At 36.8% G+C, this 25,546-nt stretch overlaps 1 protein-coding gene across 6 annotated transcripts in view; it reads left to right on the forward strand.

Annotated features, from left to right (window-relative positions):
* The window catches only part of LOC120533710 (protein shisa-like-1a), a 434,490-nt gene that overhangs the window by 174,880 nt on the left and 234,064 nt on the right, over window positions 1-25,546 (forward strand). For all 6 annotated transcript variants that reach the window (XM_039760617.1, XM_039760622.1, XM_039760621.1 and 3 more), the window contains exon 3: window positions 14,386-14,599. In XM_039760617.1, the coding sequence (XP_039616551.1) occupies window positions 14,386-14,599 (214 nt within the window). The remainder of the gene's footprint in view (window positions 1-14,385; window positions 14,600-25,546) is intronic.

The following is a 25,546-nucleotide window of genomic DNA, read 5'->3' on the forward strand; positions in this document are numbered from 1 at the left end:
CTGCTCTAACTTAGAGGGTTCAGGAGACAGTCAGACTTATTTTTCAGCATTTTGTTTCACTTTTTTAGCATTTGTTTTCTTTTTCCTTATTTTTATTAACCTAATTAGTGTGTGTTTGTGAGCTCACACTCTAATTAATTATCATAAATGGCATAAAAGTGGCAATTTGATTCTAAGCTTTAAGAACATAAACTACACAGAAAAGACAATGCCATTTATTCCTATAACTTTTTTGGTTTGTTAATAACATATTATCCAGCTGTTTTTTAAAAGTCATCAGGAAATCCGCTTTAGTTACCATCCGTGACTCGACGGTCAAGATTCCCACAAGTCACTTTAATTATTAGCAGCTTGTAACCATGCACATTATGAGAAAATCAAAGCTCACATGCAGTTCACCCCCCCCTAGAGGCCTTTTAGGAAAGTTGTGGAGTTTACAGAGGAAGCTCCCAGATAGCCCTGTGTCCTCTCTTGTGACTAACAAGTTGCATCCACTCTGTTCTCTCGCTTTCTCTCTGAAGCCCTTTTCTCCTCCGCTCTCACCTCCTTTTTTAGGCAGCTCAAACCAGCTGAACCCAAATGATCTTGATTTGGCCTTTAACTCACTATGCTTATAATGCATTGCATTTTAGGAGAAGGATATGCACATATTAGAATACAGTGTTTTCAAGCGACAGCTTTGACTGCTCATCCTCAGCTTAACATTAGTTTCAGAAAATGAAGGTCATTTTTTCCCAGTATCCTTTGCCTCTAATTTTTGTACCAGACATTACAACATTACATATGCTGCAAAGGTTTGATTCAAAATATGTTTTTCTAAATATATTGTGCCTCTTGTCATTCTCTTTCAGGTGTTGAGCATGTTTTGATGGCTAAATCATTTATTTGCAGGAATGATTTGAGAATTTTGTTTTTGGATCTTTGCCAAAGGGAAAAAAAAGCTTTGAGAGGCAGAGGATTCAAGGACATTTGCATCATGGTGCTAAATGATGCTGCAACTGCCTTTTCTGTAGATGAAACAGAGTGTGAAACCTTGTGAAGAGTCAATTTAAGAGAGTGACAAAGTGTTCAGAGCAGAAAAGTACATTTACCCTTGGACAATTTCAGCAAACTTGATGGCAATAGTATCACTGTCTATTAATCATGGTTTCATGTTACCTTTGTAAAATAAAACCAACCTCTAGCTGCCATGAGACAAAGAAGATTTGACTCTGGCAAATTCCTTCATTCTTCCTTTTATGTTCTCCAGTATATACTCCCAAGTGAGGATTTGACACCTTGCTTTCAGCTGAACTCGCTGAAGTAGGATCTGACATATTTAGCCTAAGTAACAATCCTTTTCAAAGCTAACCACAGTAGTTAGTGACTACTTGGTAGTGCTACACACACTGCAAAACCAAGACTGACATTCATTTAAAAAGCCATTCAATGTAAATGAAAAGTTTGTAAACCTTGCATCATTTGAGCTTTTCCCTGAGGACAATAGAGGCCCAAAGTGGAAGAAACACTTTGTGTTTGAACTCAGATTCTCATAAATGCCTGCAGGTGTCCTTACTGGGTGTACGCAAGCAGAGCACTGCCACCTATTATACTGGGGGAGGAACTGCTCTTGATATCCCAGTTCTCCTCTACTGTCCACTTATCTGTCTTTTTACATGGGATGTTAATTGAGCCCAAACCCGTCTATACCTCCTTCCATACTGTTGTTCAATTACGCCATCCTTACCGGGCTACGGTCCAACCCAGCACTTACAACTCATATTAAATAGGATTTTTCTTATGATGTGGTGTAATCCACACAGAGATGGCAAACTTATGTTCCCTGTTAATGTGTCAACATCTATGCTTGGGTTCTGCTTAACGATGATGGGAAAAGATGACTTTACAATGAAGAGTTGTCTGCCACTAGCTTCTAACAGGTTTTTTTTGTTTTGTTTTTATGTGAATAGTGGAGCGCAGCAGCACTCCTACACAGTTAGTTTGGTTTCTCTTCAGTTAGTTTGGTTTCTCTTCACAGCTACCACATGGTCTTGGGAAAAAGTTCCCATATTCCATTACTGATAATAGTTGCTAACAAATTGTGTTATCAGTCAATTGTCTTGTTAGGTTAGGACTTTTCGCATTTACTTATGTGACTGCCTCTTGCTGAAAAATCCTGCATGGTTTAACTTAATAAAGTGGAAAAATCCCGCTGTGCCTTCCAGGCAAATAAAACTTTCATTATTGTCACTTTTATACCATTATGGAATTTGTTGAGAAATACAAATACCCAATTCATGCATGCTTTAAGAATGCAATAATGTGATAAATCACTGTAAGTTGCATTCATTGTACCTTGTATTGATAGCAAGATTATTAGGTTTTAAATGAAGCTCCATATATATTCATGATAAACAAAAAAGCTTTTCATTCTTACCATAATTGTTTTGAACATTGCTATAATTGTCCATTCAAAACGTTGGCTTAAATAAAAATATCTCGAATTATCTTGGCAATCAGTAGCTCATGTGACAATGATATCATAATGTATGAATTTGTATTTTTATATTTTTAGTTTTGACTTTACGCAGTATTTACTTTTCAGTTGCTATAGGGAAAATGTCAGTGAATGCATTGATTATAAAGATATGTTACGGTAAATCAGGTAGTCCATGATGATCATACCATTTTTATAAACCCTACATTGAAATTCCCAGCCAATCTGTGCAATGTCGTCCATTTGTTGTCAAATTGGGAGGAATTCCGTCTTACTGTCACTCATAAAATATTAGCCAGCATCACATTAATCAAGAATAACATTAACCGCAGTTTGAGATTTGGTCAGATGGAAAAGAAGGTTCCTTCCGATGTTGTCCAATGCCACTCCTTTCAACAAACGTATTATGAGACTCCGATTAAGGCCCTCTCTGGGTGCCTTGTCTGTTGTCTCAGTGTATGCTTCGACCGCAGTGAGTGATGTCTCGGTGAGGGAGTCTCTACCGCATCTTTGCACTGAGGGTTCTTTTGGACCGCAAGCACGAATATTGTTAGAGTCTCTTTGCAGCCTTTCTTGATTTTTGTAAAGCGTTTGACTCAGTTGACCCAGCTGTCATGTGTGACATCTTGAGACTTCGTGGGATCCCCTCAAAGTTGTTAGATATCATGGCTGGCATGAGCAGCTGGACCAGGCCAAGGGGTTGCCCACGTAACACCTGGCTTTGGCAGATTGATGGTCATTTCTAGAGGGTGGGATTGGACCAATTGTCTGCCTGGGGGGGTTGCCATCCAGGATACTGAGCTGTTTCATCATATGGTGGGTGCAGTGATATACTGTACCAGTGCATGGTCCCCAACCTGACCCTGTCTGATGGAGAATTTAAATATGGTGCAAGGTCAAAGACCAAACAACTCAAAAATGTGGGGATGTTTCAGCATTGCATCAGATGAGAGAGTTGTGTTTTGCAAGATGTTTAAAAATGATCTCACTTCTTAATTTTAAATGTACAACATGTTGTTTAATATGTCTTTCTGATTTGATTCTAAATATTCTTTTCATTGATATCCAGATAAATATGTTGCTAAGTAAGATGGCTATAGAGTGTTAGTAGTCAGCTGTTTAAGGAAATAAACTGACCAAAAAATTAAGCAGGTTAAAAAGCAAACACATTAAAATGACACAAAAACGTGGAAACTGACAAGTCTTTAAAGCTATGACAGCAATAAGCATCTGTCTGAATTTTAACAAGTAAAGCTCATGGCATTATTAATGTCTGTGACTGCAAACACTGTGCTGCAGTGCTTATTTAATTAAAATACTAAAACACAAGAAATTACATCAAATAAGACTTTGGTTTGGATGAAAGTCATCCGATTTGGGCAGATAGTGTTGGGAAGAATCACCTGTAGTCCAATCTAACATTTTTTCAAAATTTACATTTTTCGTTTTTTACCAAAATACTTTTCAGATTATTAATCACTTAACTCTAGAACCACCATGCATTTTTTCAGTATTCTAATTGCTACGGCTATGCCAAGTGATATCTGAATCCTTTTGTTCTCACTAATGGCCCATTGGCTCCGCATCCTAATTAAGCATCCGTATTTCCCCACTCCCTAAAGCCACCAATAGCCAAATACAGCTGGAGTGAATGTAAAAATAAATTATTTTTTGGCATACAGCATACATTGTTTATATATATTTTCATCTGAAATGTTAGCATGCGTTTTCAGTCAAAAAAACAAAAAACTTCACATATGCTTCAGCATTTGTTAGTAAAAAGCCAAAGAATTTCAGTTATCTGGTGTATGGGGCACACAGGATGGACAGGTCTCCCGAGAAACAGATAAAAAGATACCTATTCTGGACAGGAGGCCCCGAGTGGACAGAAAGGCATCCCAGCCAAGAGAGGGAAGGATGTTGTACCCAGGCAAGGCTCCCCAAAAGGAAATCCCAACCAATAGAGAAAATGATTCCTTACCCGGGTGGGAAGCTTCATATGAATGGACAGGTGTCCTGACCAGACATATGTAGAAGAGAAGGACAGGGAAGGACTGCCAATGGGGGAGTGTTTATTTCCCTCTGTCGCCAGGTGGCAGAGGCCCTTGATATCAGTACCCATTCAGGAACCAACGGGAAATGCCAGGAATTGTAGTCCAGCAGTGCAACCCTGCAGCAGTCTTAGGGTGCTGCAGGGAGGTGTACTCCCTGCTATGTGGGACTTCCCTGTGATCTAGAAGAGCTTCCAAAGGGCGAGGCCTTGGCACCAGAAGTACCCCCAGGTCCTCAATAAAAAGTACCACACTGCCTTGTCCAGGTGAGTTGAAGCTGAAACGAGGAAAAGCAATTCTCAACTGGAGGAGAACAGGGCAGTGGAGAGAAGAGAGGTGTTTGGAGGTGAGATAACTTGTGCTTTTTATAAGGTATTTGTGTAATAAACAGCCATTTATTTGAATCTGGGACTGTCTTGGTGTGTTCGTGTTGAGGTTTGGGGCTCTCTGAACACAGCAGATTGTGAGCTGTTTTGAAAAACAGCTAAAGACTCTTCCATTTAGGAAAGCTTATTAACAAGAATGCTATAATTATTGTTGTTTTATCTCTGTTTTTATCTTGCTTTGACTTTGTTTAAACTTTTTATGTAGCACTTTGAGATTTACTGCTAATGTAAAGTGCCCTATAAATAAAATGCATTATTATTAGCATTGTTTACATATCTCACAGATTGTGTAGATAAAGGGAAGGCAGTATAATGGACTGGGTGTAATGTTGTGCACTGTCAGTTTTACAGTCTAAATGGGTCATGCACCAAAAATGAGTGCACTGGATTGATATTTTTTTTCCCTGCTTATGTATTTTGCACTGGCTCAGCACTTTATCAGTGTCTGTCTGTCTCACTGACCATTTTTTGTGTCCTTTTACACTGGGCTAACAGCTCCCACCTCATTTTTTGAAGTTCAGCACAGAAGCACTGTCTTTTGAACAAGCAGCTTATTTGATATGCAAAGCCTGTGCTTTAAGTAGAAAAAATAACCATCAGTACTCCCTCTTTTGTTGTCATGTGCAACTTGGTAAGAGTAAAATTTTTGCTAATATGTACATAAACAATTTTGGAGAGCAGAGGGGTCTTGCAAAAGTTCTTGAAAGTAAAATGTCCCTTATGATACAGTAATTGCAGGTGAGCCTACATACTGTATAATCGCAGAGAAAGGGAAATGTCCATTTCCAGCACTGTGGAAAGTGATGTGTTCAAATTGTCATCAGCAACGTTCTTCTCATTGCTTTTTAAAGGATCACATTATAAGTCACTTTTTATTTCCCTGGCTATTTATTTGATTTTTCTTCAAGTAGGAAATAATATCTAGTACATATATTTGTTACATCAGCAGCAAAAATTTGATTCCAGGCTTGGCGGGTTCTTTTGACTTTAACTACATTTAAAGGTCATCAACATTTCAACAGCAACTCATCTGATGAGTATATCTACCCTTACTTGTAACATATGACGCAGTACTGCACAAAGTGTACCAAGTGTCTCACTGTATACTTGTAAAGTTGTAAGTATACAAAGTGCACAACCCACATCAGTTTTACGTGAAGAGAACACGCAAGATGGCACATTGTGAGCAGAGTGATCTGCAAGCAAATGAGTGATTTCACAGAAACAACTGACATGACGATGTACGACTGTACAGATACCAGAATAAATAGCCATCAAACACATATGAAATACATGCAATTGTGTGTGTATGTAATTCAAAAGATGTTGTTGGTGACAGTAATCGCAGGGTTTTCAAGTAAAAATGCAAAGAAAAATATAAATCACGTTGTCAGAATACAGTTTCAAAGTTGAAACAACATGGGTAATTGAAGTGAACTGATTTAGAAAGAAAGTCAACAAAAGCTAGCAGCATGACAGGCACACTGATGAAATAATTAAAGATTAAAGATAGGAGACAAGGGAATGGACAGTTAAAAGTATAGAAACTGAAGGTTTTAAGTAATGGATAGATCCACAGATCAAGTATGGAATGGGTCAAATTTTTCTTTAATCTTGTTTACAAGAGAAAATGTGAGATTTAGTTTTCAGTTGCATCTTGTAAGAGACAGAAGTAAAATAAAATAGACAATACAGTTTAAAAATTCTAAAATATTTACATCATTTGAAAACAAATTCTATGATAATTACTTCTAACATGGGTACAGTGATGATTCAGATGATTTCAATAATTAAAAAATACTGGTGATAATGTTTTACTGTCACATGGTTATAGTTTTTTTGTGTTACTAGCTGCCATGCTTATATGATCTAATGTGCTGTATAATACATTTAATACTAACTCTTATCTTACAAGATTAAATATATTTGCATTTTTGCCCTCCATAAGTACTGGAACATTTAGTCGGGATTAATATTGTAGGCATACAATGTGTTCAAGCAATTGCGAATTATGATAAAAAAAACAAATATGAGGCTGAAGTAGGGAATCTAATCTTTTATTACTAGGTATTTACAAACAAACATGCTTTAATGTTTTAGAATAATTTCACATTTTTGTTCTTTTTGCCCATATCAGGTGAGCATGTTTAGTGTTCCTCAAACTTTTAAAATGTATATCCTCAGAAACACCACAAATAAAGATGGCATTTTGTAATTTTGCCCTTTTTATATTTCTAAAGTAAACTTCGGTAAAGAGTTTATAATTTGTGCCATCCAAAATATAAGAGGGAGGTAGTTAAATGAATATTGCCAGAGGTGACCTATGTTGGTAGATTTGTTTCTGATTATTAGAGACCAACATGAATTCTTTGATCTTTAGCTGATTTGTGAGTAGGGAAAGGATGAATTGACAGCAAACAGAAGAACTGACAGAGACGGGCTCCTTTAGGTAGTTTATTTAGACTTGTTTCACGAGTTAATAGTCAAGGGTAGGTCTGAAGTGCCCCTATTGTGTTTCTCTCGTGTGACCTCGCTCTGTCTTTTACATCTTAAGAATAATGCACATGAATTAAAAAAAAAAAAAGTCTGCACATTGGTTAATACGATTACTCAGTGCATCCCTACCCAAACATTATCTTTTAATTCCAGGCAGTAGAAGACAATCCTGCTATCAGTAATTAAATCTTTCTGCAGCTCAGATTGTTGAAAATCTTTTATAAACCTGGTCCATTCTATAGATGGGATGACACAGCAATGTCATTACCAAAGGTCACTCATTTGATTGTATTTTGTTTTACAATTTTTGTTCTTTTAGCTAATGAAACAGTAGTTGATCATGTCCTTAATACATTAAATACATTGCCAGAATTTATGATATGTATTGTAATTACTTGAAAACGTAAGTTTCCTACTGATGTCAGTCGTACATTTTCATAGTTTTTGTCAATCTCATTACTGCTACTTTACTCTCAACCATTTTTTTTATTATTTAAAATTAAACTAATTTTGCTGATCATTTGATATTAAACACAGATTTTAATTTTGATTATTTTGCATCTTGATTGGATGACAGTGTAGAAAGGTGGTTAATTTCATGACCTCTCTTTAATACTTCTATGTGTGATATTTGATTGTTCTCACATTGGCTATGTTGGTTTTCTACAGGTGTTCTGCTCCTCAATGTTAGGTTGATTGATGTCTTTTTAAACTGACCTGGTATACATGTGTGTGTGTTTGTGTGTGTGTACAGTATGCATTGCAATGTACTGGTGTCCCATCTAGAGTTAGTTCGAGTTCCACCCTTACCGGAATAGGGAAAGAAAATGGATGGATGTTTGTCAATTTCTCAGCTAATTTTATTTTGAAACCTGGTGAACAGTATGACATAGTGACTAAGAATTAAAATTGTATTACCCTGTAGAACTGTCATCATAGTAAAAGGATGCATACGTACTGAAGATTGATTTCTTTGTACTTAAACGTGTGTATATGCTGAATATACATATATATCATTTATCAACTCGCGTTACTGAAGAAAAGGTGGATTCCTTTTACTCAGAGCAGCAAATAGATGTGATATTTTCAGGTGGTACTGTAAAGTTAGGAATAGTTCTCAAATTGTATTTGTATGAATGTCAGACCAAAGTCTCAAAAGATTATTTGAACTCTGGTGAAACAGATTGTTATTCAAACTTTCACCTTTTAAAGTGTTTCATTTTTTATTCTTATTAGTTCTATTATAGTGGATACATTCTACACTGAATAGTTAACATAAGTACTTCCAGCATCCATTCTTTTATATCTCATTCCAATACTTGGATTGGGTGTAGCAAAGTAAGCTGCAGATACAGTGTGTGAATAATGGAAATTAGACATAACATGTCTACATTGTATGTAACAATTAAAAGAACACTACAGCTATTCAAGGCAGGTGCTTTGATATCTTCATCCATCTAACTTTAGTATCATGGAAAGAGGCCTTCAAATTGTTACTTTCACAAGAAGGACCAGGTTTTGTCTTACAACAATACTTTTTATAGACATTTCTGCCATATTAGTGATAATTTTAAAACACCCTTCACATTGCAAAATTGATGCTAATCTTTATTATTATTGATAGCCTATTGAATAACTACATAGACTTTACTGTATGTTGTTTTTATGTTTGTTAGACAGGTAATAAAATGAATTAAACATCTGCTGTTTTCAATATTCAGGCTCTCAGTTAGTACTTTACATCAAAATTTAAATTTAGTATAGATTTTGCTCCATAGTGTCTATCAGATGAATATTGGGCATCTCTGAAGAATGAGGAGTGTGAAATCAAGAGTATCAATTAAGTCAAAATGTATATTATTTTTAATTCAATACTGAGTTACAAATGTGTGCATGTATTATATACTCTGTAACAGCATTATACAAATAACTACTCATCCTGTTATAATATTGTATTTATTGCTTCCCAGTTACATTAGCTGAAGCCAGTAGTTGTCAAATTAATACTACAAGAGTAAAATCAAAAAATAAAGGCATTTTTGTTCACTAAATCAAACAAAACTAACCACTGCTGTAATTTTGATGGAGACCATCTGAATAGTCCTCTTCCACTAATAAATCTTTTAAAGTTTATTTTTGTAATGTTATTTTAAAGAGATTTGCTCACTAATGGTGCAGCTATATAGCAGTGGCTACCTAAAATATGGATTAATGTTATAAATTGAGTCAAACTGTGAGTGACCGCTGGACTTGCCTAACAATAAAGGAGGTATGATCAGTTTAAGAGTGTGTGCAAAGAATGTTCTATTTTCTCCCATAAACTGCCTTCCCTTTGTCATTCACAATCATTTAAATCCAGAGTTCATTACAATCTTTTATATTGCCTGTCTGCTTTGAAAGAAGAAAAGAGGTACAATAATTGCCTCATATTGTAGTTAAATTTAGGTGTGTTGCTTCTTCTCAATTATGTTTTGCTAAAAGACTGCACGCTCAAAAACTGCTTGTTAGATTCAGATTCAGCCTTCTCTATCACTAATTTTAGGTCAAAGAAATATGTAGTCTTTATCCTTGCCATTAATAGAACAGGGCTAAGTATGTTAAGAGCAGGAACTAGATTTCTAATTAAATGAGACATTTAATTGAGTGGAAGGAATTTGACATAGAGAGAAAATGGCAGTAAGTAGGGTGTATTAGTAATTACTTAACATGTTGTGATGGAGAGGCCAATAGGGACAGTAGTTGGAAGGGATTATTTTTGGTCCAGGAAATGAGTTTGCTGTAAAATAGCCTTAGAGGTATTGGTGTATTGATGGAGACAATATTGCTAGTGATACAAGGCTTGGATTAACTTGGGGCACTATACCCCAGTATGATGGATTTTGCCTGAGAGTCAATTAAACCTGCCTCTTAACTATAGATGGAAGGTAGTGATGCACTGCAGAGAGCATGTTGGAAGTTGGGGGAGAGCATGACGTCAGGAGTGGGGAGTCGATCTACCTCTGTGTTTTGGAGCATAACTTGCCTATGCTTAGCTAGCGATACATTTTTGTTTATTGCTTTTTAAAGTTTGTCCCATTTCACTACTACACAGACGGAACTGCAGATAACAGCTATTATATTAATAAAGTAAGCCTTAACACTAGAATTACCAGAGCCTACGAAAAAACTCGTAGATCCGTCCCACCTTAAAACGCTTCTCACCTCTCCATCAGCGTCTTTTGTCCTTTAAATGTGTTGATAAGCAGCAAAGAGCAAGCAGACTGCTATCACATCTCCTACCGGCTTACAGTTTTCTCAGCTCAAGTCTGTTTACCTGCGTGTCAATTGCTTAGAGTTGTATAGAGTGAGAATCAAACAAAATGACACCTATTATAAATACTATATCGTTATTTTGAACACTTGCATTTCATGTGTGTTCCGCGTCTATAACGATCTATGCACAGTAAACACTTCATTAAAACAGAAATGTTTTTCATGTTTTAGTAATAACTAGCAAAATACCCACGCTTCGCAGCAGAGAAGTAGTGGGTTAAAGAATTAATGAAAAAGAAAAGGAAACATTTTAAAAATAACGTAACATGATTGTCAATGTAATAGTTTTGTTACTATTATGAGTGTTGCTGTCATCAAGGATTTGATTATCATTAGTTCTTTCAATCAGGTTCATATTTGGAGGATGCGTTGTGTTCAAGTTATATTCCACATTTGTCAACCGTTGTAAAGATAACCGGTTTCATTCATCAAAGTGTTCACTACCCAAATCGGTACTTGTGAATCAAAAATGTTTAAAAGGCATTCCCGGTAATAAGTTGTGGATTTGCCTGCGAATATTTAGCGGTAGTGTGTCTATGAACTTAATTTAACCTTTTCTAGTCCTGGAAAGTTAGCTCGCGTGAGCAGCTCGGAGTACATGCATCAAAGCTTCTCACCTGTGCTTGTGCTATCTCGTGTGATCTCGCAATGTCCACGGTTTTATTTAATGTTACCTCAGACCTGGCATACCAGCAATTTAAACTCCGTTACAGCAATTTTAACTTTGTTACAAAGTGATCAAAAGTCTCGTTTAAACCCTGCGTCTTCTCAAACTTTTATCTCACGAATATTGTATTCGTCATGGGCATGACAAACGCCAGCAGCAGCCTGTCTATGAACTTAATTTAAACTTAAGGTTTACACTGTGCTTTGTTTCCAAAGTAGCTGCACTCATGAATATGCTTGTATGCGTCACTCGCTTCATATTCTTTTGCTGCCTTCTCAATTGTGTAATGCGTTTTTTGAACAGGTTTCATTCATTGAAGTGATCACTACCCAAATCGGTACTCGTGAATCTAAGATGTTTAACAGGCATTCCCAGTATTAAGTTGTAGATTTGCCTATGAATATTTAGTGGCAGCGTGTCTATGAACGTAATTTAACTTAAGCTTTACACCTTGCTTTCCTATTGATATGTGTACAAAGGCTTGTTCAGCGTCAGAGGGTTTCCGCAGTAGTTCACGTGAGCCGCTCGGAGTACATGCATCGAAGCTTCTCAGCTGTGCTTGTGCTATCTCATGCGATCTCGTGATGTCCACGGCTTTATTTAATGTTAGCTCAGACCCAGCACTTAAAAGTTGCGCATTTGTTCTGTTATACTTGTATCTTTTGTGAAAGTGTTTCTTTGATATTTGGAAATCCGGCTTCACACATTATACACTTCATGTCTACATTTTGTCAATTATTACTAAAACATGAAAAACATTTCTGTTTTAACGATGTGTTTACTGTGCATAGATCATTGTAGACACGGAACACACATGAAATGCAAGTGTTCCAAATAACAATATAGTATTTATAAAAGGTGTCATTTTGCTTGACTTCTCACTCTATACAACTCTAAGCAACTGACACGCAGGTACTGTAAACAGACTTGAGCTGAGAAAACTGTGTGCCAATGAGGGATGTGATAGCAGACTGCCTGCTGTTTGCTGCTTATCAACACATTTAAAGAACAAAAGACACTGACGGAGAGGTGAGAAGCATTTTAAGGTGGGACAGATCTATGAGTTTTTTCGTAAGCTCTGGTAATTCTAGGGTTAAAGAGGTTTAGTAGGTATCATCATTTTTGTGAGATAACATGTCCCATAGACCTCAATGTAAAATTACTAAAAATATGTCAATTTCATCAATGAGTCACAAATATGTTTGATCAGTGTAGTGATGTTGTGATTAGAGCATCTGTCTCACACTTTGCAACCTTTCCATTTTCTGTTAGTAATTTGCATCTTCTTCACATGTTTGTGTGAGTTATTAGTACCTCAGTTTCCACTTATTAGCAAAAAAATGGCCAAAATGTGTTATTTGTTCCTGGGTAATGGAATCCTACAATAAACTTGCTCCTTGCAACACTATTCACGTGATACTGCCAGGGAGATACTTCATGACAGGTTTAAAACATAGAAAAGTCTGAATTAGTATAAGACACCCAAATTTGGGGTGTTCATATGAAATGTAGTTATTGAATTCATGATACAAAAGTACACAACAAACAAGAATACATGCATCAGATTTTTGGAATATTAAAATGTGTGCTTCATTTTAAATATTTACAGTTTAAATATTCTTGATTGGATTAGAAATTTGTCATTTTTCACCCTGTGATAGAGATCCACAGATGGCTAGATTACTAGTGAAGGATCAGAAATTTAAAAAAATAACATATTCATAATCACTGATTTTGAAATAGTCTAAAACAACACCCCACACACTATCATTTTCAACTCTTAGAGGGATAGGACCACCAGTAAATAATCAAATATCAAAAATATTATTATATTCATGATTAGGAACCCAGAAATGACATAAAATGCCACTCCATGTGCCTATTTTCCACGTGCCTAACCCTAATTTCTTTTTGGGATTAATAAAGTTTATCTAATGTACTTTGTAGTCTAATCTAATGTATGTTAGCAATCCCCATTTTTTTTCAAAGGTTTGTAAATAGAAGTAACTTTGACCCCTTGTATCCCATTAGGGGTTGAACCTCTGATCAGTTTATGTGGCATGCATAACTTCAAGTCCTTATGATCATTTTTGCTGAAGACCCCCATTGGTTTACTGTCTAGCATAAGTGTGAATTTTCCTACACACAGTATGGTCCAAATTGACTAAATATTAGGGTTTTGCAGGTGTAGAGGTCCAGAAATACTATACAGAGGAAACCCCAAAAGCTTAGTGTCTTGTATAACTAGACATGAAGATATGGTAAATGGTATATTTTGTGGTGAGTCAGGAAGCACTAGACAAAAAAAAGGTAATGATTTTAAATCTTTCATTATTAATTCTTGATAACACAATAATCGCAAACAAGCAAACTTTATTTTATACTCTTCTTTTTTATATTAACAACACCCTAAACTATTTACAATGGCAGAACTATTTATATATATATATATATATATATATATATTATATACTTTTTTACATACATTTATTTTTGCAATTGGAACACAGACATGTTAAGTGAGTTGCATAACCTTACAGTAAATCAGATGCAGTCTTGTGCTTTGAAGCTCAATACCTTAATCAGTAGACCACCCTAGTTATTCACAAGGTATGGCCTTTATGTAATTTTAGTTGAATGTTTAGTGTCAGTGTCGGGCTTTGACTGAGGAGAGTGGATGGTAAAGTACACAAATGTAAATCTAAAACTATCTGTCTTTCACACCCCTCTTCATTACCAAGTTTCACATTTCAGTTGAAATCAAAGTGAAAAATTCCCCAAATTAATTAATAATGGTGCTTGCTTTTTCCCTTTACACCATTATAGTAACTGACTTTTACTTTTTTTCTTTCTAGTTGTTGAAAAATAGTGTTTGTTTATTTTGTGTAAAGCTACAGTGCATTCTATAATTATAATTTCTCTGAAGACCTTTTGACCATCAGAGAGTAGAAATATGTTTCAACTGATATTTTTTATTTATTTTTTGTTTTCTTCCAGCTCTCTCTGCCCATTTTCGAGTCTGTGAGCCCTACACGGACCAGAAGGGACGATACCACTTTGGCTTCCACTGCCCGCGCTTGTCAGACAACAAAACCTATATCTTCTGCTGTCACCACAATAATACGGCATTCAAATACTGCTGCAACGAGACAGAGTTCCAGAACATAATGCAAATGAACCTAACTGGGAACTCGGATGGCTACATGCACAAGTAAGTTTATATTACTACTATTTGCTAGGAGCTGCTAAGTAAATATATAGTATTGGAGTTTGGTAAAGTTTAGAGTATTCAAGCCAAACCACAAAAATGTAACTTGAGTTTAAGTTACTAAGTGGGATGTCTTATGATATTGTTCCTCTTAGCTTTTCCAATAAAGTGAGCCAGTTTTACCATTGTGGATAAACTAGCTGGCCTCCACCAGTTTTTAATTTCTGGCCCCTTCACAGGAAGAGTTGTTAATTCAAAATAACTGATTTAGTAACTTAAATTTAAGTTTTGCAATAAATATATTTTTGTCCTGGTCTGTCTCTCTTAATATCAGTCGTCAATTTGTTTCTAGGTGACATGGCTAAGGTGATTTGGAATCGGTTTGTGAATCAATGTTTTTAAAGAATGCCTAGACTCCTTGCATTCAGCTCAGAGTCTTGGTTTGGGTGAAAAGGTAAACAGTGCAAAAAAGTGAATGTATGAATTAGCATAAGAAGCATTATAAAATGACCTTTGGAAAACAAGGCAGTCAGGATTAATTGTGAACAGAATATCTGTATTGAATACCCATATGCAAAACCACAGAGTTCTAGTCATCATTGTGGATTGCTTACATATACCTGAGCGCAGTATTTCACAAGAAGGGAGCACTGTGACACTTGCTTTGAGGCTGGAGACTTCCTGCAAAGACAACTGACAGTTGCTCTCCACACAATAACACTAAGCTAAGTAAAAGTACTGTAGATTAAAGGAACGACTGAGTAGTAGCAGATTGAAAGTTGCATCAGGTATGGTTGTTGAATGGTTCCTGAACTTTTTACAGTTTCGATGAATGAGATTCTAGAGCATGCGGCCTCCATATGAATGTTGGAAACCAAATTCACTGACCCTAATTTGTCAAATGATACAAATGTTGGAACTTCTTCTTTTAGTCTGAAGGAAGAGGCAAGTAACATTGGGCTGGAGATAGAGTAAGACCAAGATACACACAACTATTGACTGGACTGCATTTCAAACTGTGGAAACTGTCCCAGGTAAAACTGTACAAGTCACGAGCTCCTTCACTTAACTTTAAAGTGGCCCTAAGACAACCAGTGCCAGTTCACAAGAGACAAGGTGGTGCATCAACCTGGTAAGATCTCCCTATACAAGAAATCTGGGTCTACATTATCCACATAAACATTCCAGATTTTTTTTGTCACTTCACAAGAACTAATCATATGGTGGACCACAGAATGGTTTATCAGTGAGCCATAAAAAATGTCCTCTTGGAAGGATGTGGTCTCATGGTCAAGCCACATGGACAAAAACAGAAGATTTAACCTGAGCCTTAGTTGATTTAAGCTAAACACAGCATGAAAGTTAAACTAAGATTGATATTGTGGATATGAAGCTTGCCACTGCCGGGAATGCAACAGTATTTTATTTTTAATATATCCTTTTTGTTTAGATATGTTAAATTGTTTATTTCTTGATGTTTGAATCATTTTTATCATTCTTATTGTTTTTTATATTCTTCAATGGCCAGTGCCATTTTCTGGTCAAGATGCTACCCATTGCCAGGAAAATTGTTGCACACTTAAGCAGCACATAACCTTAACACAGTTGCACTTTAAAAGAAAGCAGTATGCACACCAAAGCAAATTAACTTTAACTAACAAAGGAAAAAAATCTTTGTACGAGATGTAGCACTTGAACACCAATTTAAAAAAATAATTATTACTTGCTTGAACTTTTTTCATTTTGTGGTTTTATTTCTCTTAATAACATGTTTAGAGTTTAGTAATTGTTTTTGTGAACAGACTCTGCTAAATATCTTCAGCCACTTAAACTCACTACAACATTTGTTCTCTGGGACCTCCTGTTTGGGGTACCACATATATTAGCAACTAAATATAGTGCTAAAGGCAAAACGAAGAATATGGAACACCAGACAGATTCTCTTTTATTTTGAAGCGTGTGATCAAAAATAAAATTGCACAGGTGTTTCTCTTGCAGTTTTTTTCCCCACACACTGATTTTCTGTTTGGTATACATGTCATGTTTTCTTTCTTTCTATCTCTGTCTCTTTCAAGAGGAGTCTGTCCCGTAAAGGTTTTCAGGCTGGTGTTAGGGAGCTATGGGTTCTTGATCTGGGGTAATTGGTGAGTGGAGACAGAGAGCTTATAGTTTTTTCAACTGGGTAGCAATATAGGAACTGATTAAGAAAAAAACAAGAGTCCTTAAGTTTTGATCTTGAGGCACCACCTATTTCCGTGTTTCTTTTCATTTGTTTTCTATAAATGCAGTCAATCTATAACCAACTAGCTGTGCCAGCTGGCTTTGCCTGAGAAATTTCATAATACAGTGGCCATCAGTTAATCAGATGTATAAGACAGACTATGAAACTAGGTGCTTTTTTGCATACATTTGTATTTTTTTTTTTTTTTATATATATATACACAAAAGGCTCTTATTATTGGCTGGCAGTGTGGTGTTGTGGATAAGGCTTTGGCCTAGTACTTCAGACTTTGAGATTGTGGGTTCAAATCCTGTTTCTAACACTGTGTGACCATGAGCAAGTCATTTCACCTACCTGCGCTCCAAATATTGTAGGTCACCTTGGATAAAGATCTCTGCCAAGTATTTGGTGCACTGTGTTAATCCCAGAGGGGAAATTGTCCTTTTACATGAAGTAATAATATTATGTGACTGGAGCTGCTTACTTTTCAACCTGCTGTATAAAATTGCACATGTGTGAAACATTCATACCTTTCTGCTTTTCCCAGTGACTTGGCTTTTGTTGATGGTCATTGCAAGACAATTTTTCAGGAACATGTATTCTTACAAATCGAAATGGGTAACCAATAGGAATAATGTGAATTTTGAGTGTATATCTCTCTATTATAATAAAAAAAATCCTGGGAAGTGATAAGACTTTTTCAGAGAGGTAATTTCATGTCCCACGAGACTAGACTCTGTGCCAAGAGATTTAACCATGCCCGGGGCCAGAAATAAAAGACAAAGAGTAGATGACAATGTTGTAAAGAATTCAAAAACATTGGTGCGATACACATGCAGACCAGGTTAGAGATAATGAAAGTACTAAAATTCAAAAGTCTCAAAAAAAATGATAGTAAAGAGTGCATTAGCGCAAACAAACGGAAATTATTACTCGGTGAAATAACGGAACAGCGAAAACAGATCAAATGTTTTGTTCGGATTTAAACTTTAAGTCAGACTTGTAGACCATCTAACTCGGTTTGCCATTAGGGGAAAGTAGTGTTTTTCCCTAATGAAGAGGCATCTCCCCGAGAATTAAAAGATTTGTTTGGTGAAAGTGAAAGTGGCTGGAATGTAGTGCAGGTCAGGGAGGTTGGCAAGCGAAGCCCCTTAGTTATTATCATTATTAAATGTTTACAATTTTCATTTGTTTATGTCATTCACTCAAGCATTTCTTTTTGTGTTTTTCATCAATTGTATGTGGTCTCATTTATGATTTTTTTGGATGCAAAAGTAAATGTAGGGAATGTTGGGGAGCATTGGGGGGTAAGGCATCCATGTTCAAAGTACGCAGACATTCATGTAAATGTAAACAGTTTTGGAGGTTGTGGGGAGGGGAATACCTCATGGGGGACTTGTTAAGTTTAAACTGACATTGTTGGTTCAAGAGTTTTTCTAGGATTTGCCGGTATCAATGATTTAACTCTCTGTGTGACTGTCACACACAATATTACATTTATATAAAATCAAAGATCCTTAGGTTCGGGGGGAGTGGGGTTCCCCCAGGCTTTCTTATATGTTCATATAATGATTTAACATTGACTATGTGCTATATTGTATATAATGGACAAAACGATTAGGGGCTTATCCGTATGCATCTTCATTGAACTTTGCCAAATTTTCTCTTTCCATTTGACTCCACAGGGTACACACCAAACGTAATCACGTCTTTTTTTTTTTTTTGTTCAGGACTCTGCCCCTTCTTTACTCATTAGTTCACCATTATAATTACTGGTGCAATTCTTATAGCCTATCAATCATTTCTAGTCCATCCTTCGTTTGTATAAGGTATACTATCAATGCAGCGTAGAGCATGTACATTAGCATTGTATTAATAAATATCAACAAATAAAAACATTTACTAAAAAAACATGGGTTTGCTAATTTTCTTTTTTCTATAATGTCACCAAATTATAGTCAAATCAGTCATTTTCGGATTTTGGGGTTTTTAGCTTTTCTGCTGTAGGGGGGCTGTTTTGCCCCTAAATACTGAAATGTCCTTTCTTAGTGGATACATACTGCCCTAGATGTTCCATCCTGCCAGATTTCAGCTTTTTAACTAAACAGTAAATAGTGTTTTCAGTGACGAGTAAGTCAATCAGTCAGTCAACTTTGCATGATAGATAAGTGTAAGAAAGGCACTATATTGCACCCGACCCGACACAGATTGGACACGGGAGGCACATGTAAAACAAACAATCTTTTATTTTTCTTCAGCTGGAGGGCACATCTTCCCTGTAATCTCTCCAGGCACAACACAGTCCCAAGCACAAATAAACACACAAGCACTATCCTCTATCTCTTCCACCACCACTCCTCCTCAGCAAACTTCGTCCTCCATCTCCCGACTCTGGCCGCTGAGTGGTGGTTTCTGGCTCCCATTTATCAGACACCCGGAAGTGGTGGTTAATTGCTGTCATTCAGCTTCACTTCTGGGTAGGGCGAAACCAGTGCCCAAAAGGGGCCAGCTGCTCCTGTTGCAGCACCCCCTGGTGGCACCTGTGGAACCCCACAGAGCTTGACAGAACTCCAACACCCATGAAGCCCTGGGGGAGTCCAAGGCCCCGATGCAACCCAGGGATGCTGCCATCTAGAGTCCCGTGGGGGATACTGGGCTTCCCACCCTTGTCCCCCGGGCAGATGTGGTAAAGGGGTGTCCCGGCCAGGCATGGGTCCCAGCCATCTGTCACGATAGATAGACTACATAAATGTTTAATGACAGATATGTGTTGAAATGCATAGCGATCACTGTGCTTTAGCACACATTCAGATTCAATGTTTATACATACATTGCACTGCTACACATGCAATTAATCAAGGCCCTTATTAAAAAAGTGATCATTACCAGAATTTCAGACAGAACATTCTGAAATTAGTCACTCCAATAATCATAGGGTAATTGCTGTTCTAGTATAAGAAACATGGTGCTGTTTTATTTGTCTGGTTATGTGTGGGAAGACTACATTGCAGTTTTATTAACATATTCCTAACTTTATGTAATCATCCATCTTTTAACTAATTTTATCCAATACGGAGCTGAGTGATCATAGTATGATTGAAAGTAATACAATACAGGACAACCTTATTGTACTGATTCATGAGCACCATTCTCTTTGTCTTTATCAGGCTCTCTTTATTTTAAATCAGGCACTGCAGCTCCACTCGTCTCACTTCCTCACTTAAATATGAGCACTGAGCAGACAAACAAATAAAAACATAATGTACTATTTGACATACATGTGTTTGAATTGCCCCGACCCATTTACTTTAATTTCAAGTAACCACAGAGAGGTTTTGACTGATTCAGTAACTTAAATTTCAAATTTGTAATAGATAGTATTGTGTCATCATTTATTTTCCAGGTGACTCATGGAGTTGGTTGTAAAATACTATATGGAAATATTGCATTTACAGTAAAGAATACGTTACAGTCTGATCTTTTTCCAGTATTTGCAAAATTAAGTCATGATGCCAGTAGTTGTGCACTGTCTATTAGAATGAAAGCAAAGAAGAATTACACTTAACAAAAAAAAAAAATCAGATTTCTCAATGAATAGTTTGTTAGATTAGTTATGAAACAATTTTAATGCATTGTGTGCTTCAAAGGTTCTACTGTTAACTCCCATGAAGTGTCCCGTTGATGAAACAAAGTTTATAGAATTCTAGCTTAGCCAGAACCAACTTCAGTCTTAACAGAAATTCCACGATCCCTGTATTGCTTTTTTGTTCTATAGTCTTCTCAGTAATAACCTGAGAGTATAAGTGAGGAAAATAAATTAGCTCAACACCAAGGATCCATTTTGTGTAATTAATTGGTAGATCTACACACAAGCTGTCTTCACATAGAGTGTAATGTATACTATAGTGTTTGTTTTATAAGGAGCTTTTCTTATGAAAGGTACAATATACAATAAATGCAGCATTTTGAATGGGCTATTGTCCCTTTACTTCCTGCCTCTATTCCTGTATCATCCGAGTAGTTAGTCTGTTTGATTCATTCACTTTTATGAGTTTGTGGTTTCAAGCTTGCATCACCACTCGTGAACATACAGTTGTTAATGTGGCAGCTCTCCTTCCTTTGCCACAATGGACAGATCAGTAAATGGCCTGAAATTTATATCCAGATAAGGATTGCGCATGTTTCCCTTCGTGTTTTGTATTTGATTGTCTTCTAATTACCTTTTTGTTTTTTAGGGGGAGTGACAATACAGCAGGGTGGGGGGGGGTATCACTTTGTAGGCACATCTAAAATTAATTTGATAAACAGTACAGGCAGTGACATGAATCAGTGGTGGACTGATAACCACCTGTGAGTTGTGCTTGATTTTAATTATGGTGCAGCCGTGTTTCATTACTGACAGAAACAGATGTTCCACACTGGGAACAGATTGGTTTGGGGCGGGAGCTGCGATTAGCCTGGCAGCTGAACAGAGAGCTCGGCATGCTGTGGCGCTCTTCAGCAGCAAGCTGCACTGTGGCAAGTTGAAAATCAGTATGGATTTCAGCTTTACAGGATTGGTGTGCCATGTCATTTGGGAGCACTGTTATTGCTGATGATAATGCTTATTTATTACAGTCATTAAATAAATAAAAATGCATAAAAGAGGTCTTGGGTACCTGTTTAATGCCATCATTAAGTAAATAAAATGTCTCTCAGTAACTCTTAGTTCAGTCATTAAATAAATTAATATTAAATAGACTCAAGGTACCTGGTGGAACAATAAAGTAACAAATAGCCTCTAAGTGCTTGATAATAGATCTCATAAATACATTTATAAAAAGGGTGAAAAACTCTTGTACGACAGTTAAAGATCATGTTAATAAATGCCCTCTTGCCATAACAAAGTTAGGTGAAGCTCAAATAAGTAAAACATAAATACAAACCTGCATCATATGCACAGCACAAATAGTATTCATCATGACACAACAGCCCATAAACAACCAGTTTAACCACAAACACCCTTAGGCATATTCACCAGAATACTGTAGGCAAGTCTCAAGGTGAAGATGTTAAATCTGTGCATCTCACAGCTTGTGGATCAGCACTTTTATGAAACTGTGGAATCTAGGTCTTAGTTGATCACATAGGAAGAGAGATAATAGAGGATGCCTGGGGCATAATGAGTCAGTCTGCAAAAGCAGAATGAACTCACAGTGATAAGGAATCATTTTAGAAGCTGTGCACACTGTTCTCTGTAACATTTTCATGTCTTTGGAGGAGTGATCACCATACATTTGAAAATGTCACAACACTACCAAAGATTGACCTTTAGAATATGGCCACTGTTTCCAGTGACAACTGACAATTCTTTAACTGTCTCAGACAGAGCAATCTCTGGTAAGCTTACCTTCCCATGACAAAGGTAGACACAGAGTCAAAGAAGTTATGGTGCAAGTTCATTTTACACATGCAACAGGTCTGCAGTCATTGTGGCAGCACACAAATATGAACACATACAGTATATAATAGGGCTGTCAGATTTACCAAAAAATGAGGTTTGAATTTTAAAATATTTGAAGATAATTAATCTTCGGTTAATGATTCTGGGCATAACTTGTATGTCTGTGCATGCTTTTTTTTAATACTTTTTATTATTGTATTTTCTTTTCTTATATATACACACACTAGGGGGCTCTGCCCCCTGCTCGCTTCGCTCCCCCACCCCTGGGTCTGATTACCCAGATATACAGTTTTAAGAGATTATTTACATGAGAATTGTTACATATGCATTATTTTCACTTTTACTTTAAAACTTTAGTAAAAACAATATTTGGAATTAACTTTTCTTCAAGATTGCATTGAATTTTGATTCCATGTTTGGACTTGCATCGTGACAACACAACGTATAACTGCCTGTGAGTAAATATCATTTCTTTCTCTCTAATAAATAAAACAACTTTTTCAAATGCTTGTTCATGCTCTTCCTTCTTTGCTTAGTTGTTGACGTGTCTTTTAGAATGTATACAATTATTGTCCTGATAAAATTTATAAGAGATGAGAGCGCAGGAAGTATGTCTACCAAAAGCATTCACACATCTAAGAGCTGAGAGCACAGGAACTGTGTCTGACAAAATCATTCACATGAGTGAGGTTAGATGACGTGGTCTTGTTTGAAAATAGTGGTAAATAGGGCATGACTTAAAAGAATCTCATATTAAATGTCTCTATCTGACGGGACTTCATACCGCAGTATCGTTTTTGGAATCTTTTGATTCTCACTGGTAACACAAATTAGATGATCTACAAGTTTCCGACTTAAAGTTTAAATTCGAATAATATATTTGATCTCTTTTCGCTGTTCCGTTATTTCACCGAGTAATAATTTCCATTTGTTTGCGCTGTGATTTTTACTATCATTTTTTTGAGACTTTCGAATTTTCGTACTTCCATTATCTCTAACCTGCTCTGCATGTGTACTGTGCCAACATTTCTGAATTCTTTACGATGTTCTACTTTGTCACCTACTCTTTGTTTATTTCTGACCCTGGGTGTGTACTTGTCTTGCGGGACTTTCCAAGAAAATCACGTCTTGTTTCCTTCCATGATTTTTTTTATAAGAGATATATCTATACTAATAAAAGACAAAGCCCTCACTCACTCACTCACTCACTCACTCACTCACTGACTCATCACTAATTCTCCAACTTCCCGTGTGGGTGGAAGGCTGAAATTTGGCAGGTTCATTCCTTACAGCTTCCTTACAAAAGTTGGGCAGGTTTTATATCGAAATTCTACCGTAATGGTCATAACTGGAAGCAGTTTTTCTCCATTTACTGTAATGGAGATGAGCTTCAACGCCGTGGGGGCGGAGTTTCGTGTGACATCATCACGCCTCCCACATAATCACGCAGTACATAGAAAACCAGGAAGACCTCAAAAAAGCGCTGAAGAAAACATGCATTATATAATTGAGAAGGCAGCGAAACAATAAGAAGCGAAGCGAAAGTGACATATACAACCATATTCATGAGTTCTGCTACTGAAACAAAGCACAATGTAAACCTACACTTTTTAAGTTCATAGACAGGCTGCGCTGGCGTTTGTAATTTAGTGCCTGCCCATATAAGGCCGTCCGTCAGTGGCAATCCAATAGCAAACTGCCACGGGTAAATATTCACGGGTGAAGGACTGTGCTTATGGAGAGGAAGATGAGATGGTCAGGGTGGTGTTTGACACAAACTCAGCGAAACTGCGAGAGAAAGTTTTAAGTGCCAGGACTAAGGTAACATTAAATACAGCCATGGACATAGCAGGAGATGGCACCAGCACAGCTGGGAACCTTCGATGCATGTACACCGAGTGGCTCACGTGAACTGACGAGTGCACAGATAAAAGCAACAGTTCCAAAGAGCGCTGAACAAAACCGAATTACACAATTGAAAAGGCAGCAAAAATATGAAGCGTCTGATACATATAAGCATATTCATAAATCCAACTACTGCGGAAACAAAGCACACGTTGGAAAAAGTCAATGTCCCGCTAAAGGAAGACAGTGTAAAAACCCGTGCATGCAGTGTGTCAGGTCTCAGATAAAGAAGAAGACGAGCTGTTTATTGATGCAGTAAGAAACGAATCGATGAATGAAACCTGTCATCTTTACAACGATTGACAAACACGGAATGTAACTTGAACACAACACATCCTACAAATACGAACCTGATTGAAAGAAATAATGATAATCAAATCCTTGATGACAGCAACACTCAGTAACACTCACAAAACAAATACTGTATATTGACAGTCATGTTACGTTATTTTTAAAATGTTCCCTTTTCTTTTTCTAGCTTTTTTAACAAACTACTGTATACTGTATACTGTATATATATATATATCCCGATCTACATACTCGAATAATGGATACTTTATTCGCCATCAATGATTGTTTTGGTAAAGCCATACTCAGTGTATTCATTAGATGAACGGTAAAAAGTAAGAGCGAGGGAGGATGACTTATTGAGGCATGCAGGCTGTAGTGGCCAACTCTATCTGAATTGCGCGATCACATTTGAAAAAATATATCTTTTCAAGTTCTATTTAGTCCATATGTGTCAAACTCAAGGACAGCGGGCCACATCCGGCCCGGCGTGTAATTATATCCGCCCGCGAGATCATTTTATATACTGTATTATTGTTATTAAAGCCCGGGTATATGAAGCGCTGGTAACACAATAAACTACAGATCCCATAATGCAGCGCTTCAGCTGCCTTGCCGAACACTTACCGCGTTAATCAAGTCTACCTTATGATGCTGCAAGTTATTGCGAAGCTAGCTCACACGATGCTGAAGAGAAAAGTTGATTCTGAAAATAGAGCCTTTAAAACCGATGGGAGGCTGAGTATATGTTTACTGAACCCGTGTGTCTCATTTGTGGAGCTAATGTGGCTGTAATTACAGAATTTAATCTAAGACGGCACTATGAGACAAAACATCAGGGTAACCTGAATGCAATTCAGAAGATACAGAAAACAGCATAATTAAATAAGAATCTGACACTTCAGCGGACGCTTTAACCGTGCACAATCACAAAGTGATTTCAAGTGAAGCTGCTTTTATGGGAGACACAAATGCACCAGTTCACCTTGCCCCACTTTCCCTGTTGCCAAGTAATGTTAAACCAAGTCGTCACTACGGTGTTCCCAAAAAAAACGCACTTTGCTGATAAACTGAGCGCACTGCGCACTGAGTT

Source organism: Polypterus senegalus, chromosome 8 (genome assembly GCF_016835505.1).
Source record: "Polypterus senegalus isolate Bchr_013 chromosome 8, ASM1683550v1, whole genome shotgun sequence".
In the NCBI taxonomy this organism is placed as follows: Eukaryota; Metazoa; Chordata; class Cladistia; order Polypteriformes; family Polypteridae; genus Polypterus; species Polypterus senegalus.